At 40.8% G+C, this 24162-nt stretch overlaps 1 protein-coding gene across 1 annotated transcript; it reads left to right on the top strand.

Annotated features, from left to right (window-relative positions):
- The first annotated feature begins 461 nt into the window (after positions 1–461).
- On the top strand, positions 462–23931 carry TMEM47 (transmembrane protein 47). The gene is made up of 3 exons (XM_064706851.1): positions 462–964; positions 14485–14625; positions 20394–23931. The coding sequence occupies exons 1-3, from the start codon at positions 739–741 to the stop codon at positions 20570–20572; spliced, it is 546 nt and encodes a 181-aa protein (XP_064562921.1). The 5' UTR covers positions 462–738; the 3' UTR covers positions 20573–23931.
- The last annotated feature ends 231 nt before the right edge of the window (positions 23932–24162 follow it).

Genomic DNA, 24162 nt, shown 5'->3' on the forward strand with positions numbered 1-24162 from the left:
ACGGAAGCGCGAATCGCAGGTAAGCCCACACACGAATAATGAAACGCTGAATTATTTTTTTAAACCCTCCACTAATATCTTGTGATTTAAAGGTCACTCCAGAAGAAGAATCAAGGTCAGGCACGGCTAATCCTACATCCGAGGCGGCCTTTCCTTTCGCCCGGTTCCTCGCTGCAGCGGTGCCGCGGCGGGGCCGGGGGTGCGGGCCCAGGACCCCCTCAGTGCCGGCCACACCCGGGGGCTGTGGGGCCGCCGGGGCACAGCCGGCGCCTCTCCCGCTCCCAGCGCGCCCGAGGCCCCCAGTGAAGCGGGAATCGACGCGAGGCACGACAAGCAGCTCCGAGCGCCGCCTGCGGCCGCTGAAAGTTCCCCAAAGTCGGCCCCGGCGGGGCGGAGCGGGGCCGGCAGGGGCCGCGCCCCCGCCCCTTACCCGCGGAGCATGGCCCGGCCTCCCCCGGCAGGGGCGGGCTCGGGGCGGAGCGCTCCGCGCCGGGCCGGGCCGGGCGGCGCCGGAGGGCCGGGGGAGCTGCTGCACCTGATACACCGGGGCGGGAGCGCGGCGGAGGAGGGCGGGAGGGAGCGGCGCTGCCGCCGCCTGCGAACGCCTCTCGCCGCCGTTAGACAGCGCTGGTCTCGCCGCTTCTCCCTCCGCCCGCCCCTTCTGCGCGGAGCTGGGCGCTCGCTCCTGTTCCCCTCGGGGCCGGCGGCAGCGCGTCCTCCTGGTCTCCCCTGGGCCCCATGGCTTCGGCCGGCAGCGGCATGGAGGAGGTGCGCGTCTCGGTGCTGACCCCGCTGAAGCTGGTGGGGCTGGTGTGCATCTTTCTGGCGCTGTGCCTGGACCTGGGAGCTGTGCTGAGCCCCGCCTGGGTGACGGCGGACCACCAGTACTACCTGTCCCTCTGGGAGTCCTGCCGCAAGCCCGGCAACTTGGACAGCTGGCTCTGCGAGTCGACGCTGAACAGCGGTGAGATTCGGCTGCCCCCGCTGCCCCGCTCCCCTCCGCCGCCAGCCCTTGCTGCTTTCCCCCTCCTCGTCCGCCTCCCGTTTCCTTGGCCGCACCCCGGGCACTGAAAATTCCTTCCCCTCCCCATGCCCTGGCTGACCCACCAGCATCCCTCGAGCTGCCTCTCCTTCACCCTAGTCTCCTTTCGGGAGTGTATGCCAGCCCTTCCTGGGGCCAGTCCCCCCAGACCGAAGCAGTGCCCGGGCCGTGCCCCGCTGTCCCCTCCGGTTCCTCGCCTCGCCCTTTGCCGCCCCGGTCCCCGCCCGGCTCCCAGCGCAGGCAGGAGCCCCCTGCTTGCACCTTTGTCCGCCCGCCCTCCCTTCCCTTCCGAGCTTCTTCACCCGTCCCCATCCTCCTCCTTCTCCCCGTCCTCCCCCAGCCTCCCCGACCCGCATCTCGCCGGCGCTCGGGCTGGGGCGGAGGCGGCGGCGCTGCCGGCGAGCGGCGTGTGCGGGAGGGGCAGCGCCGAGCTCGGATCGTGCGGGAGGTGCGAGGGTTCAGCGAGCGAAACGAGTCACATATGGTGCTGACTGGTTCCCTATGTGCCGTGGTACTGTCACAAAAGATCCCGAGTTTGAACTAGTTTTGATTATTTTTTCCGTGGAGAAACTGTTTGGGATCGAGTATCTTATACTGTCCCTCCGCCCCCATGTGAGACGTCTCCGGTTCTGGAAAGTTGGGGCTTCCTAAACCCAAACCGGTCGCTACTTTGTCCAGAGTGGGGACGCCTGGGCTTGGACTCTCTCCATCACGCCGGGTGTGCTTGTGTGTGTGTGTCTTTCTCTATCACGTACTGATCTCCCCATCGTCTTTCACGCTCCTTTGCCTTCATGCCACACTCCCCGTTGTGATTTCTTGATGCTCATTCGTACTTCACCTTTTAGGTCTTTGATCACAGATTGTTGTTTTTCTTAACGTCATTTCACTATTGCTTGGAGTACTTCAAAAACGGGTTGTGAATGATAAAAACAAGCTGCCTGTTGAATATTTTTCAGTAAATTCTTTTGTAGTGTGGTAATTGTTTTGGTTTTCATGGGTGGTTTTATTTACTTTATGCCTGATAGCAACTTCTGGAGCCCCAAGAGAAACACTGGCAAATGCAGCCAGCCTCCCCCCACATCGTTTTTATCCCCATTCCTGTCCACACACACACACACTTGCATTGATAAATCATCTGTTTGGATTGCTGTGCTCTTTGGGTAAATCGTGCAGGGACAAGATGTGTGTTTTGGGAGGGAAAGCAAAGGACTGACTATATTCTTGGTGTGTTTTGTTTTCCTGTGTTCTCTGAAGTCCTTGTATAGGTTCTGGGAAATAACTGATCTCAGTTTGAGTTGGAATTACACAGGTTCCTTCGCTGCTGTGCTTGTTTTGTTTTTTGTCGTGTGCAGTAATATTTGAGAGTTTAAATGTTGTTTGAGATTTTGTTTTAAGTAATATAAAATGAATTGTAAAGAAATGCCGGTTTCAGTCAGTTACCAGGGTGTCTGCACAAAGTTTGGAGTGCTTTCTTTTCTTTCCCTGGTATAAATGGAAATTTATGTAGGAATGTCAGCTTCTACGTGTCTCCTTAGCAACGTGAATCCTTTGCCCCTTCTCCCTGTCTCCTGAAATAGTATCCCCTTGATTACAGAAAGACTTTTCAGATGGCTTGAGTGAGAACCGGCTTCCAATGCCCCCCAGCCCCACACGCTGTGCTGGGCTCCCCCCTCCATCCATCTCCCGTCACGCATGCGTGTGTACAGACACACACAGACACAAAAGTGGGACGGGGAGAGGAGCAGGACAGCTTATGGAACAGCATAAAGGGACACTAATCTCTCTTGTTCCTCTCTTGGTCACCTGTCTGTCTGTGGGGATGTGGAAGATGAATGGGTGAGGATGGATAGGAATGAGATGTAGTTTTCATTGCATGCTGTATGTTGAAAAGCTGGTCTGTCCTCTGCTGGTGCCTTCTTCTATCGTGCACAAATTCCTGCCTATCCAGTTTTATTCAAGTTCCTTGAATGAGCTTTACCCATTTTCCTCAAATACTTTCCAGTCTTGTAGAGCCAAATTTCAGAAGCCACTGTGGAAGAAGTGAATGGTTGTTTTACTTGAGGTGACTGGGATAAACCCTTCACTTTTCTCATGCTCAGCACAGAGTACTGCATTCTGACTAGACCTGAAATATGAGAAACTGCACTGTTTTCCTCTTGCCTTTTGCTACTGTGGTACAGTTGCCATTAAAGCCAATAGGAGGGCTCCCACTAAGTTCACCAAGTTGGATTGGGTTCATATTTGAGACTGTTTTGTGTGCTGGCATTAATATTTTAAGTGCACTTTCCGCCTACATTGTGAATCCAGCAAGCAGGATTTTGCAGATAGTGGAGAGCTCCCACAGGGAAAGCTCTTTTAGCTTGATACCAGTGCAGGCAGCTTTGCAGCTAGCTGTGAGAAGCAGCAGCACACACAGGAAAAAAGGCATCTTCACCCATGGTTTTAAGAGATTTACTTCATCATCCCTTGAAGGAGAGCACCTCAAGTGGCACCATCAAGGGCATGCTAACACTAGAAGCTGTTAAAGCATATTTGAGGTTTAATCTGTTGTAATTAGATGTAGGACCCCTGACTGCTGTCAGAAGGGCAACTTGGTAGTGGAGAGCAGAAGGAAATGCACAGAGCATGGTGGCATTGGCTGCTGTAGCAGGGAATAATCTCATTTTTCCTGGAGCATTGCTAGTGCTTGGAGCATGTGTTCACGTTTGTTCTTTTGCTGTTCCAGTGGCTTTTTTGTAACTTGCAAGTGTTGTGTGCTCACATACTACTTTTAAACTTGTGGAAGTACTTCACAATAATTATGGTTCAAGTATGTAAAATAGTGAGTCAAATTAATTTTTTGACATCTGAAAATTATAAAATATCTCATCTTAATTTGCCTTTTTTTTGTTTTTGGAGTCTTTAGGATCTGAGTAAATCTCCCACTAGCAGCAACTTCAGGAGATGAATAACAAAGTTGCCAGTGTGGAAAGCTTCATTACAAAATATTGAAATTCAGAATTGCAGTTGTAAAGCTCTGAAGTTTCACCACCTGTCTTGGCATATAGCTGTTTTCTGTGATCAAAGCTTACCTTGGCTAATGCAGAAGTTGTCTTTAGACCCACTGTATTTTAAACTTGTGTGTCTTTAAACAAATTTATTTTTTTAGACCTTATTTGAAATGCACTATAGCTAGTTTGTGATGGTTTATTTACAGATTTATCAAGAGTGATATATGAATATTTATTCCTGTCACAGCATTAAAATTAAATGCATCCCATACAAAACTGCCTGATATATCTATACCATCACAGGTACTTTTCTTCTTCCTGCAGATTAATAACAGTAAATTTGAATTTTTGCAACAGACTGCAGCCACTATGGCTCTTTAAATCAAAGATACGCAAATGTAATGTAGAAGAAATAAAGGGCTCCACAGAATCTGACCTGCAGGTAAACATTGTCTATTTTGACTTAAATATGTGTATACGCTATTCATAGAAAACAATGGCTCCTTTGCAGCCTTTCAGTTTATTGTGAAAACAGCACATACAAAAATACATTTGAATGGTTTTGATTAACTGTATTCATTTTGGTGAATGTGGGGTATATGGCTTTGTTACTTTACAACCTGTGGATTTCTTTATGCAACATTCAGATTTCTTCAAGAATATTATGCCCTTTTACAATTGCCCATGAATACTTGAAAAACAAAACATCTCCAGGAAATACATGCAACAGAGTCTCTGAATGTGTATTAAACTTTGTGATGAGCAAACAATGAAGGTAAGCTTAGCCTGTAGCACAGTGCAGTAAACAACTTGAGTCTAGTTTTATGCTTGTAATTTTGTTCTAATTTGTTCTTAAAATAAAAGCAGCATCAGAGGCTGTTCATTCGGTAGCACTTCAAGGGGCTTAACCTTAATTACACATTAGATGCAGATATCAGAATTGACATGCCAGAATAGTCTTGGATGGTATGTCCTTGTTCAGAATCTAAGGAGCTGTTCCAAGGGGAAATTGCTAGCTCAAAAGCAGCTTCCTCATTAGAAAATCTGGATCATTGCTCAGATTTGATGTTGACATGTATTTGCAAAAAGCTCAGCAAGGCTGGTAGTTTGCTATAAAATAACAGAAGAATGAATGTGATTTTACTTACCTGAAAAAAGAGGCTCATACAATCTAAGGAGAAATTAATAAAGCATTCCTTCTGGTTTTGAATACTGTAGTCTTTCATTTTGTGTATTAACTCTAATAATCATCCCCAGCACTGTATCTGAAGATGGATATATAATCAAAAGCCATACTACTTCACACTCAGTGTCTAAGGCTCTGAGCAGGCTGATCTAATTTTGAAGTTGAGTCTGACTTGAAGGTTGGCCCTGTTTTCCATGGGGAGCTGAACTAGGTGACTTTCAGACACCCTTCCTAACCTAAATTAACCTTGGTGATTCTGTGATGACTGACACTCTGTTCATGCCTGATGTCTATCTGGCTTTTTCAAACTGTGCAGAATGCCTTGAATTGGCTTAACTAACTTAACTTAACTCTCAGCAGCCCCAGAAAGAATATTTCAAGGAGTGCTCCCTCTCTTACAAATGGACCCAAGGCCATGGGAGCAGCAGATCCTGTTCAGTCTGGACCTTTCAGTATGGTGCAAGCTGCCATTGCAGGCACCCTTCTCCAAGCAGTAAGAGACATGGTTAGAGCTCATCTGTGATGTTTGTGTGAGCACCTCACACATTATCAGTGATAATACTCTTAAAAAATAAGTACTTGTAGCTATAGTGGGTTATTGCTACTGCTGTTGTTCATTGCAATTTTAAAATCAGTAATGTATTCTATTGCTTTAAGTTTTGTTTATTAAATATGATGTCCCTGGAGTTAGGGATAATGCAAGAAGTTTTAATATTTGATGAGATTTTTATATTTAGAATTGCATAGAGAGTGGCCTTGCCTCTGCTACTGATTTGTGGCCCAAGATGACCACATAAGATTCAGAGTAACAGGAGAAGTGGTAAAGTCCAGCCAGCTCTATTGCTTTATGTATTTCACTTGTTCCACTTAAAGTCATTGTTCTGATGCAAAGTACACCTCAAACTCTTTAAAATGCTAATTGTTTTTCTCAAGGAGCAATGGAATGTGTTTTGAAAGTTGCAGAAGATTGCCATTCTTCCAGAAGAACATTGATAACTGTGGAAAATAGTTACTTCCAGTTCCAATGCAAAGCATAGTATTTCACATTGCTAAAAAGTAGTAGCTTTTATAGAAGAGGTCAGAAATACTGAGCTTACTGTGAAAAGCTTGTATAACACATCTCCCACACTTCTTTCCTAATGGTAGGGTTCTAAGAGTTCCAGGTTTTTGTGAAGTTCTCAAAGTTGTGGGTGTGTGCAGTTGTTTGAGGGTTTTTTATTATTTTTATTGAATGAATGAATGAATGAATATACAATAATTAAAATGACATAGTAACAAGCAAATCTCAGAAGAATGCTGTGTATCCAATAGAGGAAATGCCTGAGTACATGCTGTACTATTCTGTGAATGAATTATAGATTACATGATTTTCTGTAATGCTGTGCTTGTCTTGAAGTCCTCTGTTGGCAAAAGCAGTGTGCAATGTGTGTTGCTAATAAATGGTAAAATAAAGATCTATACAATGGCACCATTTAATTTTTTATTTGCAGTTGTGCTGTGTTTAAAGAACTTGGTGATTTTAGAAATGAAAGTGGACCACAGAGCAGACATACAACATTCCTCACCCCAACCCACACCTCTGCAAAGGGTATATATTTCATATAAATAAGGAATGCAAGCTTGATTCTTCACGAGAGGTGTGTGTCCATGGGCAGGTAAGCAAGCACCTGCTGTGGTTCAGGTTGCTCATGCATCTGCACCCCTCCAGGCATTTAGACCATTTTGTTGTCTTGCTGTCTCTTTCACACACCAGTAGAGTTGCTTACCATATTTTTACAGATATAACCCAATTGTCCCCTGCTCTCCCAATGGCATCTTTGGGTGGAAGGTGAGGGACACTGTCGTAGACATCTTTTCATGAAAAATCCTTTCCTTAGGATTTTTCCTCCTGAGAAGCTGAGAGGCCTCAGGAACAAAATGTAAACAATGATTATCTGCTGCTGTGGAATGCAACAGGTGCATCTGGGATTGGTCTCATAGAGTTGTTTCTAACTAATGGCCAATCACAGTCAACTGTCCAAGACAGAAGCCTTTGTTAACATTCTTTTCTATTCTTAGCTAGCCTTCTGATGAAACCTTTTCTTCTATTCTTTTAGTATAGTTTTAATATAATATATATAATAAAATAATAAACCAGCCTTCTGAAACATGGAGTCAGATCCTTCATCTCTTCCCTTCTCCAAGAACCCCTGTGAACACTGTCACAGGACAGTGCTTTCCATGGCGAGGTGGGCAGTCTGCATAGTGGCTGTAGTGGCTGCCTAGTTCTTCCCCCAGACTATCAAGAACATCCTTTCCAGGCTGAGGAGGGTAGTTGGGAGGAAAGCATCTCCTGCCTGGAGCATCCTGCCAGTGGGCTGTTTGTTATCTTGACTGCAATAGTCAACTTCTTCCTCTCTCATCTCAGTTACTGTCACCCTGATTTTTTAAGATTTTCTAAGCCTTCTGATGTTTGCATTCTTGTAACAAACTTTCTCACACACTTTCTGTAAATAACTCATTGTTTTGCATTCTTTTATGGAGGATGAGAAATTTAATAGACTGTTGGTTTGTCCAGTGTCATTGGAGAGGTGGCACTTTCACCCTCCAATCCACTGTCACTTTTGGAAATCTATAAATGTTGGAGTCAGAAAATAAAAATTCCCTTTTTACCTTGAGAACAGCGGTGTGTCCACGTCATGTTGTTTCGTGTCTTATAGTGACAAGCTACCTTACTCTTGAGAAGAGGAAAGCCACAGGAGGAGCCCAGGTGAGAGGGTTGCAGCTCTGTAGGGAGCTGCTAAGGCCTTTTTCCTTCAAAGGTGGGAGAGCCCTGAGTCTGGGCCACCATCCAGTGATGGTCAGCATTCCTGTGCATCAGGGGAAAGGTGCACCAACAGCAACAGAGTGTTGGAAGGGACCAGTTAAATAAGAGGCTCTCTGGAGCAAGACTCAGATCTGGATTTCCTTGTACCTGTTTGTTCATGGACCTCATAAATATTTTTGTGCCTTGGGTCTAGCAGACAGAGGAGGGCAGTTACAGCCTGCCCTAGCAATCAGGAAATCCCACTGGGAAAAGGGAGCAGAGGTGTGAGATTAGAGTCTGGAGCAAGGGCTGGGAAGCAAGCCTTGCAGCTTCTGGAAAGCTCTCTAGCCCCAGGGTATGGCAGCTAAGGAGTTAACTGCCTTCCTCCTTCACTGGTTGCCTGCCCTCATTATCCATTAGCATTCTGCACCTCTGTAAGACACAGGGTCTGCACCAGAAAGCTGTTTTCTGGATATCTCTCTGCTTGTTCTCTTTTTCTTTGATTGATTTTAAGTGACTCTTCACTTGGCATCAGGAACACTAAACCATCCTACAAGCCTCTTGTACAGTAAATGCAAAATGACTGATGCCTTATGTGGAGCCTCTGAATTATCCGTAGGAGGCACTTAAGGATTTTGGCACCCAGCATAAAATGCTTAAATTTCTCTTTGGGTGTTGTCAGTGTCCTGGTGAATTGGAGCTATGGGAAAGTCTTCCTGTTGGTCCCACGGGTGTTGTGCAGCACTTGGGTTATCCAGGGCTTGTCCCACGTGCTGCTGTGTGTGGATAAAGACAGATTTCTTAGGGAAAATGTCATGTTCTTCTTTTTAACATATCTGTGACTTAATGTAGCTCTTTCATTTGTTTAAATTTATGGCTTTTAAAAGAAAGCTTTGGTGTAAAGTGAGTTCTCTCAAGGAAATTGTGCTTTTAGCCAGAGCTGGCTGGTTTCTGCAGCTCTGGTAACGCTAATGCTTTTCAAGTGTCTGAGTGACTTGAGCCACGTGCACAAGTAATTTTCCTACGTCAGAAAAATCTTATTCTCAATCCATAAAATAAAAAGAAAAATATAAAAGCCAGAGTATGTCTGTGCAGCAGCCAGCACTAGTAAGCATACTATATTAATCAGTGAACAGAAAATACTTATTTATTGTCATTTTTGTACAAGGCTCCACTGTGAAAAGCTGTGGCTAGAGCAATTTATGAAGGTTTGGTGTGGATCTTGCCAGGGAGCACTTGTGCCTGCAGTGAGCAGAAGTGTCCATTGTGGGATCCCAGAGGACTGCTCTTGCAGGCTGGCTCTACAGGAACAGAGTGTGGACCCAGGAACTCACAGGTACTTCCCAGCTTCAGCCAGCATCCCCTTCACCCAGGGCAGAATTCTTCTGAGCAGCTCTTTGAACATCATCATTCTGCCTCAGGCTGAGGCTCCAGAGGTGACCTCTGTGGAGTAATTTGATGTGAGACCTTAATGGCCCCTGCTGCTCCTCAGCTTTCCCACAGAACTCAGTGGACCTTCACCTTGTGCAGAAGCCTCTGCTCATGATCCTGGTGAGAAAGAAGAAATCTCATTGATCATGCAACCAAAGCACTTCTAGGAACTAGAGTTTGCCTTTTATGTTTTTATATATGCACTACACTTCTCAAACTGTTGTTGGCTATTTGATATCTAAGTTTGAATATGAAGCAATTAGGAATATCTCTAGCTATCCTATTTAAGTTGATTTTTATGATACTCACTGGGTTACATTTAATTTCTTATGTGTGGGTGCCTCAAGTTTCTCTGCTTCACACATTGTTTCAAAATCATTATTCTTGATTTTAAATGCTATATTGCAATTTCTTAGAGTATTTATTGTCTGAGGTCAGGTACTTGATAAATAGAAGCATTGCAATGAATCAGAAAAACTTACTTGAGTGTTGTGGTTTTGTTTCTTACCAAGATTTTGTTTTGTTTAGAAGGTCAGACATTGCCTTCATCATGTGTGAAGCTGCATGCATTTTGGTACTTCCGCCTTTATGAGAAGACTTGGTGAAGAGCTGTTGAATGGAAGAAAGGAATATTTGACTGTTTCTTGAGAAATTAATTCACTTCACATGCACTGTCTGGAATAGCCCTATACACAAATGCTTCACATATTCCACAGTATGTTTCTATGCCCACCACTTCTTCTACTTCTTTTACTTGGTAGAATACCATGTTGAAAAAAATGTTTAATTTTAGGGTACCTTACTGAAAACATGACATCTATACTAGCCTTTTGCATTGATCTTCCTTGTATTAAAAAAAGGACCTAGTTATTAAAATAGACATTTCAGGACTTTGATGTGATTTCTTCTTCTTTAATGGCTTTCCCTGATATTTTCCTAGTAGTGAAGTATTATTTTGTCCAAGAAATTGAGAAAATAGCACTGCTCTTAATTAAAAATCACAGCTCAAAGCCTTGGGTCATTTCTTTTGGGGAAAGAAGCGAGGACAGTTAGAAATGTCAGTGTACAGTTGACACTGTGCCTCTGGGTCACTAAGAAACAGGCAGAATTTCCAAATAGGAAGGAGACCAAGCTGTCCCCCAGAAAGGCACTGACTGTTGTTTGAGGAACTAACTGAAAATAAACTCTATCATCATGGTTTGGTGGCTTTTTATTTTTTTTTTTAACTGAAGATGGTAATTTTAATAATTTTTTTTCACCAAATATTGAAAATAGATCTCAAGTGCCAAGGTTCATATTGATGTATATTTCCAAATACTGAAGCCCACATCCCCAAACTTATGGGCAGATTGTTACAGTCAAAAATATGCAAACACTGTAATCGCTGTCAGAACTGCAGTATATCTTTCTCATGGTTATAGACATTGGGATGCTTCTTGGGGAATTTCAGACCTAAAAATAGGATACATTAAGTGAGCCTTTTCTTAAGAAATCTCTTGAGTTACCTAATAATTGTCAAAAATGTCTTAATTCTATTTTGTATGGGATAGGTGGCACTACTGGTGTAGTTCTTAATGTATTGCTAAAATGTTGGAACATTTGAAAAATCTAGTTTATCTAAACCAATACAGGAAATCTTACTTGGGCATGATATTAGGTCACAGTGCTTTTTCAAGTCTAAAATTTTATTAACATTTCTGTGAGTTTTACTAGTTTTTTCACTAGTTCCTAGTACTTTTCTTAGATAATAGATGTGTAGTTTAAAAACCTGTAGTGGTGTACAGTGAAAAAGACTGATGTGTACTCTTCAAGTGTAACCAATTGTGTTTTGAATGCAGATGAGTAATAATTGTCATCTATAAAGCCCATTTTACTTCTGTTTTTTCATATTTCTGTCTCTGTGAGAACAAGCAGTCTTACTGAACTGCTGAGGCTCCTGAACTTACAGTTCTTATTAGTAACTTCTTTGCAAGATTGGTGCATGCCTAGAAGAGATACAAGCATATTTTGGCTGCTCTAAAGTAGGTTTATGATGTTTATGTTCTGTGTACCAGTAGCACTGTGTAACACAACGATCTCCTGATCCCATTCTGTTACTGTGTCCTGTAAATCACTCTTGCGTAGTCTGAGAAACACTACAGATCTTTTTGTAGAAAAATTCTGTTTCCTCTATGTGTTTATATTATAGATATTTGATTTGCAGTGTGCTCTGCCTTCAGAGGTAGTGGTTCTTTGGATCTTTTACTTTGTGTGAAGACCAATGGCCTGGATTAAAAAAAAAATGAAAGATAAAAAATTGCTGTTAAGTAGAAGACCCATGCAGAAGATTTGCTTTCTTAGTCCACCATAAGCTTTATTTTGTCACCAGATCAAATGGCTTTTCAAATTGAAAGTTAACATTTTTTCCAAGATGACAAGGAGATTTAAACATCTAGTTACTATAGCAGCCACTATAGGAAAGTTTATTCTTGTATTCTTCATGCACTAATGTCTGACCTTCACAATGTTCTTCAGCCAAAGTCCCTGCAGCTCCAGGCAAAGGCTGGTAGCGCTGTGTGCTCCTGTGAAAGGGACTAAAATAAGCAGGCAATTCCAGATGTGCCCAGAGCACAGCATTCAGTGCCTGGTCCCCAGCTGGTAGTGAGGAGCAGTGAGAGCCTTGGTTTTGTCCTGCTGTCAGCATCTCTGAGTAGGCTGTCTTACTCAATAAATTAATTTTGTTTATTCAAGGCAGTTCTTTTTTAGTTAGGAGTGTAGGTGTCTCCCAACACTCATTTGTCCTTTTACCTCCCACATCAGTGCTATAGTAAGGTAGTTTGTTTATTTTTTAACCTTTCTAAAATCTATATATTTGTCCTGGAAGTTAAACTTTATTCTAACCCTGCACTTATATCATCTTTGCCCAATTTGTTATCAGTTTTTTGGTGATTTTTCCAGTGCTGCTTTGGAAAGCCATAGGATGCTTAACCTTTTTTTCCATTTAGCTGCTACTCCAGTGTCATACATATCCCTTTGCATTAGAGTTTGGCACCTGATCAAATGCAAAGATAACATTTAATATTTAATTATTTATGGTGACTTTCAAAACATTTTAGTTTCTCAGTTTTCCTGTCTGGCCCTTTAATTTATTTCATCAATTTTATGTGTCTTTTAACTTTGGTGTGATATGGATTTATATGGCTGGTCTTTGTATCTGTGCAGTTTTCCAGTGCGAGGATTCCTTTCATATTGTTCCAAAGTGATCCATTCTGTTTATTTATGTCTGTTTTTTATATCTGTAATGCAGTTTGCTATTGGAAAAATCCTTTCTAAATCATCAGTACATTAACCTCTTGGTGTTTCTGAAGGCTCATGTTAATATTAAAAACCACTCACTGAAACATCTCTGTCCAGTCCTAAAATCATATTTCCATCCCAATAGTGATAGTGTAGCAGTGGGACACACAACGAACTCGCATTAGAGATTTAGAAATTGCATGTTGATGATAGAATGAAAGATTGTTCCCAGCCTTGGGGTTTAGTCCAGTAAGAAAAAAAGGAGTAAAATATCTTGGAAGGTTGAGTACTTAGTAATCAAATTATTAGTAAAGGACATGCCTGGATTTCTGAAAAGAATGAAAATAAATGTGTGTACTTGCACAAACACACCTTTAAAATCACTTTATTTTCAAGCAATGCTTTTATAGCTCTTCTACCCACTTTCTTCTTCTAATCTCCTTCATTTTATTTCATGTAATATGTGAGGGCTTTTTGGTGGTAATAGCTGCCAGCATTCCATTCCCAAACTCCACAGCTGCACTGTCTGTATCTTCAGCAGATTAGATTCCTCTTGAAACTGGATCCAATGTTTATTTAAAACAGGGCTTTTTACTCATTCCTAAAAGACAGTGTTCATTGTTGTTGTTGTTTTAGTAACCTTAAGATACCTAAATTTATTTTGGAAATAATAATCTTATTTTCTGTGAACTTGGGCATTTTATTCTGAGTATCACGTGACTGGTGGCATTTTCAAAGTAGTGAGATGCAAAGGATCCATAGGTGCTTTTCCCATGAGCTGAATTTATATCATCTTCTTGAACTAGTAAATAGTAGTGATGAGCAGTAAATAGTGATCTGATTCTTTTTCTTTGTGCCTGCTACTGGACAGAGTAATATTCTTTTGGGAAAAGAGACAACCCAATGCCTGTGCCTTTCTAAAGTCCCACAGAAGCTCTTAAGTTAGATTTTGGATGTTGTACACATGCATCATGGCCATCAGCTTACAAATGGATTCTGATTTATGTGGTTTAAGACTCCAAATATGTTGTTTATAACTGCATCCATTATATATCAGAATAACTAGAAAATAGTCTGGGACAAGTGCAGAGGTTGTTTTTGGGGGAAGAAAAACTTACTCTTGAGGATAACTGACATTTTAAAATGGGCTTGAGATTTGACTGGATCTGCAGCTAATGAATGTTACTGCCTTTAGAAATTCTTTACTTACAGCTATCTTTTAGTGTTGAAAAATAATTTTTTTTTTTTTAACCTTTGAGCATCTCCTCTGTTTTGTTACTCATACTGTGGCCTTGGTATTTCCCAAGGGACAGGTGTGTATGATGGGGCTTTGTGCATTTCCCTTGCTGTGTCATCCTGATCAGCTCATGCAGAGGTTTGAGTTTCACTCTCTTTTGTGAGAAAGTTACAGCAGACAGAGGGCAGCTAACCCTACACCAGCTAATTCTGAGCCAGCCTCAATTTCTCATTCTAACTTGGGTAAAAACCAGGGGACCAAATTACTCAGTTTTACTTGAGACAAAATCCCAACGAAGCCAACTAAGGCTTGAGTAAGCGTGGGAGGTTGTGGCACTTTTCTTCTGAGTTACATCTGTTTTATGAAGGTGATTCACTAATTAGGGGAAAAAGAAATTCAAGGCACAGCTCTTTATTTACTCAAGCCTCAATGCAGCCTGTGTGTTCCTCATATTCTCTAGTTTCTGCCAGGCCTGTGGGCTTGTTTTACTGAAATTATATAATTATTTTTTCCCCTCTTTGTGTTTTTTCCCCCTAGACTGGCAGATAGCTACTCTGGCTCTGCTGCTGGGTGGTGCTGCCATTATTCTCATAGCTTTCCTGGTTGGGCTGATCTCCATCTGCGTGGGATCTCGGAGGCGCTTCTACAGACCAGTTGCAGTCATGCTCTTTGCTGCAGGTAAGCACTGGCATCATTAAAAACGTTTCCTGAGAGCAGCTGAACCTTCATGGAGGGAGATATGCCTCGTTCTGCATACTAATTCAGAGGTGTTTGGTTACTTCTGTCTTAACTCCAGTGAGGTTTCTCAGGCTGTAAGTTCTGCACAGCATTAATCATTTTTGCAGTTGCACTATTATTAGTTCATAAACAATTATTTATTTGCATTATATTTATTATTTTATGAAGTTCATGCAGCAGGAGAAACTACAGAGGATAAATCTTAAAATACCATTTTTAATCTGTGACTTTGTGCTGCTTGATGTCCCCATTTTTATTCTTTGTGCATAGCCATTTTTATTTTAATGTTCTCTCTTTTGCAATTTTAAAGCAGGGAAATGAATACCCAAAGGTGAGCCCTGGAAGCTCTACATGTGAAAATAAATAGGATTATCTTTCAAGGTGTTTATATATGCCCCTGTGCCATAAGGAATTAATTTTGTTGTGTCATCTTGCTTGGTTATTAATTTAACAAGCTGTCACAGTGCAGTCCCTGTTTGGTTTTAAAAACACAAAAATGGAACAGTTTATATAAACTATCACAAAATCTTAAGGGAGACCTAAGAATCTGAATTGTCTGTAAGACTGGTCCAGTGAGGTACAATTACAATATCAAATCATCTCCTTTTATATATATTCTGGTGCTTTGGGGCTTTGTCAGCATGGATGTTCCAGATTCTCCTGAGACTCACCGACCATGGTTTGCCTTCATCCTGTCACTCACATCTGCATTGGAGCCAGCAGCTTAAGCCCCTTCTGATAGCCCATAATGAAGAGGATGACAGAACCTTTGGGATGTGTTAAAAAAAGCCACTTAGAGGGAGATGAGAGGATGAGAATGTGGAATTGGAGGAGTTTGGGATGAAGCAGAGCTCTGGGAAGGCTCCTGCTGCCCCCTGCTGATAACATTGCCTTGATGGAACCAAGCCCTTCAAGATGCACTTTTATGTGCTCTGGACATATTCCTAGACTGCATTTCATTTGCTTTTGGGAAATTAAAGCAACCTAGGATCAGATTCGCTGAGTGGAAATCATCTGGTTTTGTTCTGTGTGTTGCATTGCTTGCTTAGGTAAATGAATAAAGGTACTGGTTAAATGAATAAAGGTACTAGTACTTAAATTTAGTGTTAATTCTGAGGTTTATAAGGTATGCTGGGCAGTTAACTTTGAAGGAAATGGGGTTATATAATTTTTGTAGTGGTTATTTGTTTGGCCTTTGGCTTCATTTCTCATAACATTGTATAGTAACTTGGTAATTATTCAGCCATACATGCCTGTCTTGCTGTGTTGCTCATTTAGTAGTTAAGTTTGTACTAAAAAAAGAAATGGCTTTCCACAAGAAAATATTTCCTCAAATCCTACTGTTTCTCTTCATGTGCATTCCTCTGCGTAAAGTTGCTTCTAGTCTTTACTACAAAAGGTTGATGGTGAAGGCTTTTAATGCTTACTTGAATCTAAGAGGAAATTAAATTGGTTCTTTAGCTTTTGATGGTGTTCACATCTTCCCTTTGCCTCTGTGTGTGTGCATGTGCATTTTGAGCAGCCATAACCTGAAGCATATTGGAGGAGAGATGATGAGCCCAAGACAACCTGCCCCATTCTTCTTCATTATCTAGCAAATCTGAGGAGAATCCTTTCAGGATTTGACACTTACATTGTTAGAAGACATTTCCTGCAGATTTTATCTTTGATGTCAGCAATTGTAGAGATGAATATGGATGATGTATCTTGAAGGAATTATGGAAAGAATCCCCCACTGAAGAGGGGAAGGTTAAATTGTAGCAGTTTGTGCCTTATGCAGCTTTCCATGGATTCAAGCCTTCATCTGTGGATTTCACAAATCTTTCAGGATAAACACCACTCTGACCTGTGAATGTGCTGGCAAGACCAAATATTCTGTGTAACTCTGGTTGGGAGTCTATGAGCTGCCTCTGGAAAAAGGGCACGGTATGAATTTCCCAGAGACATTTAATGATGTGTGGGTGTTGGGTAGGAAAGGTCTCTTTGTGGAAGAAAGGACAAAATGGAAAAGTTATTTCCAGGTGCTTTATAAGAGTCTAAACAGTTCGCTCCAGGCTATTTTTTTTCCTTCAAGTTTTGATTATTTTTTTTCCCCTCAGCTTCAGCTTTCAGTTAGCAACTCTGTAGGTGAGGGAGAAGATTGACTGAGTAGGACTGGAAGAGATGACAAAGAAAGGGACCAAAAAACCAAAATTCAACCTAGATGCTGAAAATAAGCCAGCAAGTAATGAAAAGATGTGAATGTGTCTTCCTAGAGCTGACAAGTATGTATTTTATTGTTGAGAGGCAGAGAAACACCTCAGCTGGTAGAAAAATGTGGAGCAGACAGGGAGGCAGTAGCAGGAAATCTTGCAGGGAGCCACCTTGGCTCATGTGCCTCTGTGCTCTAGTGGAGTCTCCAGCTCATGGACCTGCTGGGTGTCTTAGAGCTCATGAATCAAACTGGCCCTCAAAGTGCAGGCTCACAAACCTGTCAGTGCAGGAGTTTCATGGTACACTTACTGTTTAACTAAGTGCTAACCAAGTCTAATTTAGGGGCAGAAATAGGAAGTGTGCTTGCTGAAAGTCCATAGAAGAAACAAAAGAAATAGTAAAGATGCTTGTCTTTTGGTACTGTTTTAACAATTGTGACAGTGTTTGGAAGACTATCCTGGTAATATTAGCAAGCTTTTAATGCATTTCACAAGGTGCTTTTCCATGCAAGATAGGGAAAACAGTGGCTAAGTGAAAATATTACAGGTAAGAGAGAAATATAAAATGGTGGCAGATAATAACTGAAGAATACTTAAGGAAATATCTTTTAATTCTGATAGAGCACAGTTAAATTTCATCCTTAGTTCTGTGCTATCACCTATTTTCATAATGATGTCGAAGATAGATGTGAAAGATTAGTTGACAAATTTTACAGTGGAACTGGAAAAAATTGTGGAAACATTGAAAACCAGAATTTGATTTCGTGAAGTTGATGGAATGGTCTGAAAAAGTAGGACTGACTTCAGTAGAATGTAGTTCAGGTTGCTACAGGGCAGCAAAAAGAGTCATAATATCAAAGAAATACTGTTGGGGAGAATACTCTTTAGGTTATGTGCTCAATCTCCTTTTTGAGGCAGCATGGTCTCTAACAGTGACAGCTTTGTCTGGCCCAGTTTTGAAAAAATTCAGGCATGAAGATGTCACAGCCTTTCCAAGCATGTTGTCCTGGGCCCTTACTGCCCTCCTTAGGATACTTTTTTCCTTGTTGATGTCCATCCTGAATCTCTGAGATTAATGTCCTCTCTCATTACTGCCAGCTTGCCTGGCACTGCAAAGAGGAATTTTTCTTTCCTATCATTGTTGCAGCTACTTTTTCAGGTAATCTTTGAAACACCCAGCACTGATTAATGAAGTGCTTTACTCATCTGAAATGAGCAGGAGGTAGAGAACAGGAGTACAGAACTTACTAGACAGCACCAGCATTTTCATAATTACAGATAAATTAGAAAGCCACATCATAAGTGGGTTTTTTGATGTCAAAATTTACAGTCAAGCATTTGTACAAAGAAAAAAAAGGATGACTGAAATTATATTTTCCCACTTTTAAAGCATTTCTTATGATTTCTGCATGCTTAATATGATGAGTATGTATAATCGCTTATATTTCATGTGAATGGAATAAAACCGGTATTCCTGTTCCTATATTGCAAACATCATAGTGCTTTATAAAAACGTGTCTACATTTGGAGTGAACAATCAAGTTTGAAATGATTAGTCTTCTCTGAACAGCATTTGATAGCAGATTTTTAAAGATTTCCTTTGCAGCCTGGTTTTTCTACAGGAAAAGAATTGTGCTTCTGAAGAAGGATAGTACACACTTCCCTTAGCAGGTCAGCATAGCATGGAGTTCCTTTAAATTCATTAGAAACAGATCAGAAGTTGCAGGCATTGCTTTCAACATCTTTTGGGGTCATGCTGGTCATTTCTCATAACTTTGCTGACTGCTGTCTCTAGCTTGCTCAGCTCCCTTCCTGCTCTACAGGGAAAAACAATGACAGAAGGCAAAACCAGTGCAAAGTGATGACAGTGCTATGGAGGGTGGCTGCTCCCACCAGCCACTTGCTGCCAGCACTTGCTCTGAGTTCTACAACAGCAAATCTGGATCAATAGTAGGGAAAGCTGGAACCCTCACTATGGAAATGTCAAAAAACCCTCTTGTGTGTGTTGCTGTTTTAGCAACATGTTCCTCTTCCAAGAGAATCACTTTTTTTTGGTTGTGTTTTGACAAGTCCAATCTGTAGATTGAAATTAAGCATACTTCATATGTTGCAGTGTGGAAGGTGGAGACTTCCTTGGTTTGCACTTGACAGAGACACACATGGAGCAGCTTCTGCACTGACTCAGCAGAGATGCTGAATCCCCAGTGCAGGAAGGCACTAAAGAAAAACTCATATTTCCATACATTTTCAGAAATCCTTTCTGACCTTCAATGGTCTTAAAGATGTGTCTGAAAGCTGAGCATATGTTGAGGTGCTTTTGGATGTAAAGATGCTCTCATTATACAGAACTAGAATGCATAATCTTTTCATAAGAATAGGTGCTTTTCCCAGTGTAGCCTGCCAGAGTTTCTCAAATGTTGCACAGTATTTTGTGAGCTGACAGACAAAAAATTATATTCAAATGGAATAATATTAAGTAACACTTCAATAAGTGTAGAATTAAATAAAAGTCCTGAGGATTTTGATATCCACATCAGAAAATCCACTGTGCAAACATTATTCAGATTGCCAGTCTCAAGTAAGGGTCCAAAAACTACTCTGTAGGCTAAGGTAGATGAGCTGAAATTTCCAGTGAGTGTCTTATAGAGTTTTATCACTGAGGTTCTGATGAACATGGGGTATGATTTCCCCACACCAGCCCTGTCCTCAGGACAGGTGAGCATTTGTCTCCAGGGCTAATGAAAAGTGCCAGTTGGGCAAGGGTGTGTGTGAGTGAAATAGCCAATGTGTGTCTGTGGATCTCAGAGACAGTGCTGTAAGAAGTATTGATTTTGAAGCTTTTAATGTCTTGGATTTGACCTGTTTTATTATCTTCCTTCATCACACAGTATTTCTGATCCACCCCCTAAATTCATAATAGTTTGCTGGCTTGAAGTTTAGTGACTGATCAAATTTTATAGTTTCCTTGGTATTCTGTGCAAGAATGTCATTAATTCTGCTTACAGAACACAGTAATGAATATGAAATATGTGATTCACTGAGTCTCTGCTGAGCACAAGTATATATCACCTATGACAATGAATTATTTCTAGGCTAAGTAAATTATTTGATTCTCAGCAACATTTCTTAATATGTATTCTCGCTTCTTGTTTTGACTTATTTATAATGGCAATAGAACAAGTTTTGCTGTTATGGAAGGAGTAGTGACTGCAAACTGAAATACAAAGGAGAAACAGAAAAGAATTTGGGAAATGCCACTCTCACTGTTTATTTTGTGGACATTTGAAGGATCATCATTATATCACAGCCATAATATTTGTTGATCAGCAAGGGAGTATGGAAGAGCTGCTCTGTTGTCTGTGAATGAAATTAAGGTGATTTAAAAAGGGCAGCACTTAGAAGCTAAGAATCTCCAAAAGCATTCTAAATGTGAATTTTAGTTATTTGATATTTTCTTTGTTTTAGGGAAGCAAAATAAGGCTTCTTCTGACATTTGTATTTTTTTTTCTCTTTCAGTTGTTCTCCAGGTCTGCAGCTTAGTCCTTTACCCAATCAAGTTCATTGAAACGGTCAGCTTGAAAATATACCATGAATTCAACTGGGGCTATGGCCTGGCATGGGGTGCAACTATATTTTCATTTGGGGGTGCCATTCTTTATTGTCTGAACCCTAAGAACTATGAAGACTATTACTAGAATCATTTAATGAAAAGAAAAATTAAAAAAAGGATTACCCCATCTTTTCTAGCTCACAGTTTTTTTAGAACACTTGTGGAGCACCAAACAGTCTGCTCTGTTGATAAAATAGCCTTTGCCTTTTGGGTGTGAACACTGTAACCAGCTTTTACAACCATTTAGAAGAACTGCAAACACTAGGATTGCTGATCTTTCATAGGCAGATGCTGCAAGCTGCTGATACATAAACTTCATTTTTCCTGACAACAAGCAAAAGGATCTACGTGACAGCGATCATTGTGAGAAAACTAGTTGGAATGAGAATGCTATGCCAGCATCTGCTATTGCCTTCAGGGAAGCAGCTGGTATGGGCTCCATTTAGAAGTTTCCCTGTATCATAGAGGATTCAGATGTCTGATAAGCAGGCAATGGCATCGTGTACAATAGGCTGAGTTGGCCCCTTGTTACTTGCTCAAAAGCGCTCTTAAGGAATTAGATGCAAGGGACTGTGTGGAGGGCAGTGAATGTAACTGGTTAATGACTTGTCTAATATCTGCATTCAACAGTCTGCTGGTAGAATAATTAAAAAAAAAAGAAAAACCCAAACAAGCCACCAACCCACACAGGATTTCATGAATTAGTAATCGACATCACCGTGCCAGCTGTAGCAGATTGTTGAAGGAAGTCCAAACCCAGAGACATGTGCTTCTGACTGTGTAGTTGGAAGTTGTCTCAGCTCTCAATGTTTTGCTGGAGGGGTGAAGATAAAGGGGAATAGAAAAAGACCTGTTCTGTCCCTGGGACATCTAAAATGTATGAATGAATTGCAGTTGTCCTGAGTAACCATTTAACTTGCAAACATTGTCATGAAAAGAATGCATATGGATCAAGTTCAGTTATATTTTTGAAAGGTATTTGTTAGTATAAATGAATATATATAATGCAAATATATATGCAGAGGGAGAGAAATGATTCATCCTAAAATTGTAATATGAGCTGTGATGCAGTGGTTAAAATACTAACTTTGTACACATTCTTGAAAGTCTTGGATTGGTACCCCCAATTTTGATTGATGTTACAAAATAAACACACAATGGTTTGTCTTCTGTATATGCCCTTGTACAGACTCTGTGTTATGGGAAATGCTTAAAAGTTCACATCGAGTTAAGGTAGAACTGGACAAAAATAACTTCTTGCTATTCCATGTGTAATATAATACTTGCTGAAAATTCTTTTCTAAGGGTGTTGCAAATTTAAAAACTGCCATTTTTTAAAAATCTGGTTAGGTTGTGAGTGTCCCTGATCATCAAGAATACAGCTGAGACCCCATCATGTCCACATTAAAACATTAGCACTTCAGGAGGTAATCTCTTGTTTTTAAAAACTGTGTTTCTAATGGACTTTTTGGTGATTATCTACATCTGATTACTCCTTGCCTAGTATGTTTCCCATTTAAAACATCCAGAGACTGTACTCATGAAATTAAACCCAAGATAAAATAGGGAGAACCTTCACATGAATTTAATCCGCATCACTTTTATTTTTGTTTACAATTTGCTTATTTGGATATTTTCAATTAATTATAAGCATATTTTTATACAATTGTAATCTTTAAAAATAACTATTTTTTTTAATGGAGAAATTTAAAATATATTCTCTGTGGACCTCTACACAAGCAGATATGCTGGGGTTGCACATCCACCTCTACACAAACGTTTTTGCTGGTTCATGGAAAAGGCTCCTGAATTACTGGGTGTTAAGATGGCATCTCTTGTGTTTGATGTGTGGGCCACCATCTCCAGGGTGCTGAGAGTCTGCAATGACCACAGGGCTGCCTTTAGGAGGTCACTGTGCAAGTATTGCTGGCTTGTGGAGATGGTTTATAAAACTCTGGCACATTCTGGAGTTCAGTCTTTACTACTGCGGCAGAATACTCAGAATCAGCAGTGGTGATTAATTAGATTAGATGGAGCAAAATGACAGCTTGATATGGAAGGGACTGCATGGCAATGCCTGGAGAACAAAAAGGATGGGAGGAAAACTTGGCTCCAGTTATTTCACAGGCACCAAGAGAGCATTTGTAACTCTGCTTTATTTCCTGAGACTGACTTAAGGCCGTTATTCAGTATATAGTTCACTCAGTATCTTTCTGAACAGCTGTGTAATTCTGCTTTTATTTAGCAGCATGGAGAACATTGTAGTTTGGCATGGGAATTAGATTAGTGCAGAGAAGCCCACTGTGAGAAGATGTCTGTACCTTTCTAAGGAGATGGTGTTTTGGGGCCAGCATTGTGGCACTTGTCTGTGCTGACAAGAAGGTGCAATGCTGAACCCACATCGTAGCCACTAATTTATCAAATTGTTTTTCTTTATGTAGAGTTTGAGAGAAAGCAGCTGCCAGGCCTAAGGCAGATGCAGATGAATGGTGTGTGCTGTGCAAGCCACTGGCTGTTAATGTGAAAGGTGTTCAGGCACAGCAATTTACAAATGTGAATGCCTGAAGACAAGGTTCTTGATTCACAGTTGAGTCAAAGATCTGATTTTCAGTCCCAATGTCTGCTTTTCCTCTTGAAGGTGATGCAGTCTACTAGGACCCACCTCAGACTCCTCAGGACCTTTGTGTTTGGGCATTCAGTATGTGGATTTAGGTACCTGCCTTTAGCTTAGGTTGCTAGTGCAGTGTCTTTTTTTTCCTCTTTACCATTGCAAATTTTGGCAAGCATTCTGTTTCTCAGAACAGAACTAAAGGTAAATGCAACTCTGTGCTGATTCTTGGGGTTTTTTTAGCCACGAAAAAGATGCAAGTCTGTGTCCTAAGTGTACGTACGACAAATTAATAATTTTGTATGTTGTGCTTGTGTCATGTCACCATTATTTCAGTTGTTTGACTTTATCTCACTGGCAGAATGATTCTCTCCCACAACAAATCCATTTTTTTCTTCCAAATATATATGAATAAATATATATATATAGCAAACTTGCAAGCAGGGCTAGTTATTTGTATTTTTTAAGCTTAAAGTATACCGTCCGGTGCTGACAAATACCCAGCACCTCTTCTGGATTTCTTGCACAACTTCGTTTAGCTTTTGTAAATTTTAAAAACAAATATAGAGAGACCTATGTGTTTGAAATATAAATGATATATATGGATTAGCATGTAACTGTATATTATTAAACATGCAATGAACTGATTGGTAAGTGAAGTCTAATCTTATGGCTAGCAATGTAATTTATTCAGACTGTATTTTTGTACAGCGCAGTGCACACTAACCTATTGCCTCTGTGTCCTCTATAATGCCTAAAACTGTGCCTAGAAATTTCATTTATGTCTTTCAAAGAAAAGAAAAGAGATGATTAAATGCTTCATGTTGTTGATAGTATTGGTTTTTCTGATGTTGTTCTTTATTTATTTTTGAGAAGTGTATGGTATGTTTATTAAATGAATCCATCAAAATATGGTTCGTTTTAAATGGTCATTGTTAGCAGGGAAAGACTGATTTTTTTTTTAATCTAAACTTTTAAGTTTGCAGTTTTAATACCATTTCTGCATTTCACGATTTTTGTAGCTTACATAAAGTTTTATGTGAAAAAGTAACTGAAATAAAAAAAAA

The sequence above is a fragment of the Zonotrichia leucophrys genome, chromosome 1 (genome assembly GCF_028769735.1).
Source record: "Zonotrichia leucophrys gambelii isolate GWCS_2022_RI chromosome 1, RI_Zleu_2.0, whole genome shotgun sequence".
Lineage (NCBI taxonomy): Eukaryota > Metazoa > Chordata > Aves > Passeriformes > Passerellidae > Zonotrichia > Zonotrichia leucophrys.

What these genes read in the sequence shown, in the direction of transcription:
- TMEM47 (XM_064706851.1), top strand. Translation starts at nt 739, where the DNA reads ATGGCTTCGGCCGGCAGCGGCATGGAGGAGGTGCGCGTCTCGGTGCTG. An exon ending in CGAGTCGACGCTGAACAGCG is followed by an intron (nt 965 to 14,484) that starts GTGAGATTCGGC and finishes TTTTCCCCCTAG; the next exon opens with ACTGGCAGATAGCTACTCTG. An exon ending in AGTCATGCTCTTTGCTGCAG is followed by an intron (nt 14,626 to 20,393) that starts GTAAGCACTGGC and finishes TTTCTCTTTCAG; the next exon opens with TTGTTCTCCAGGTCTGCAGC.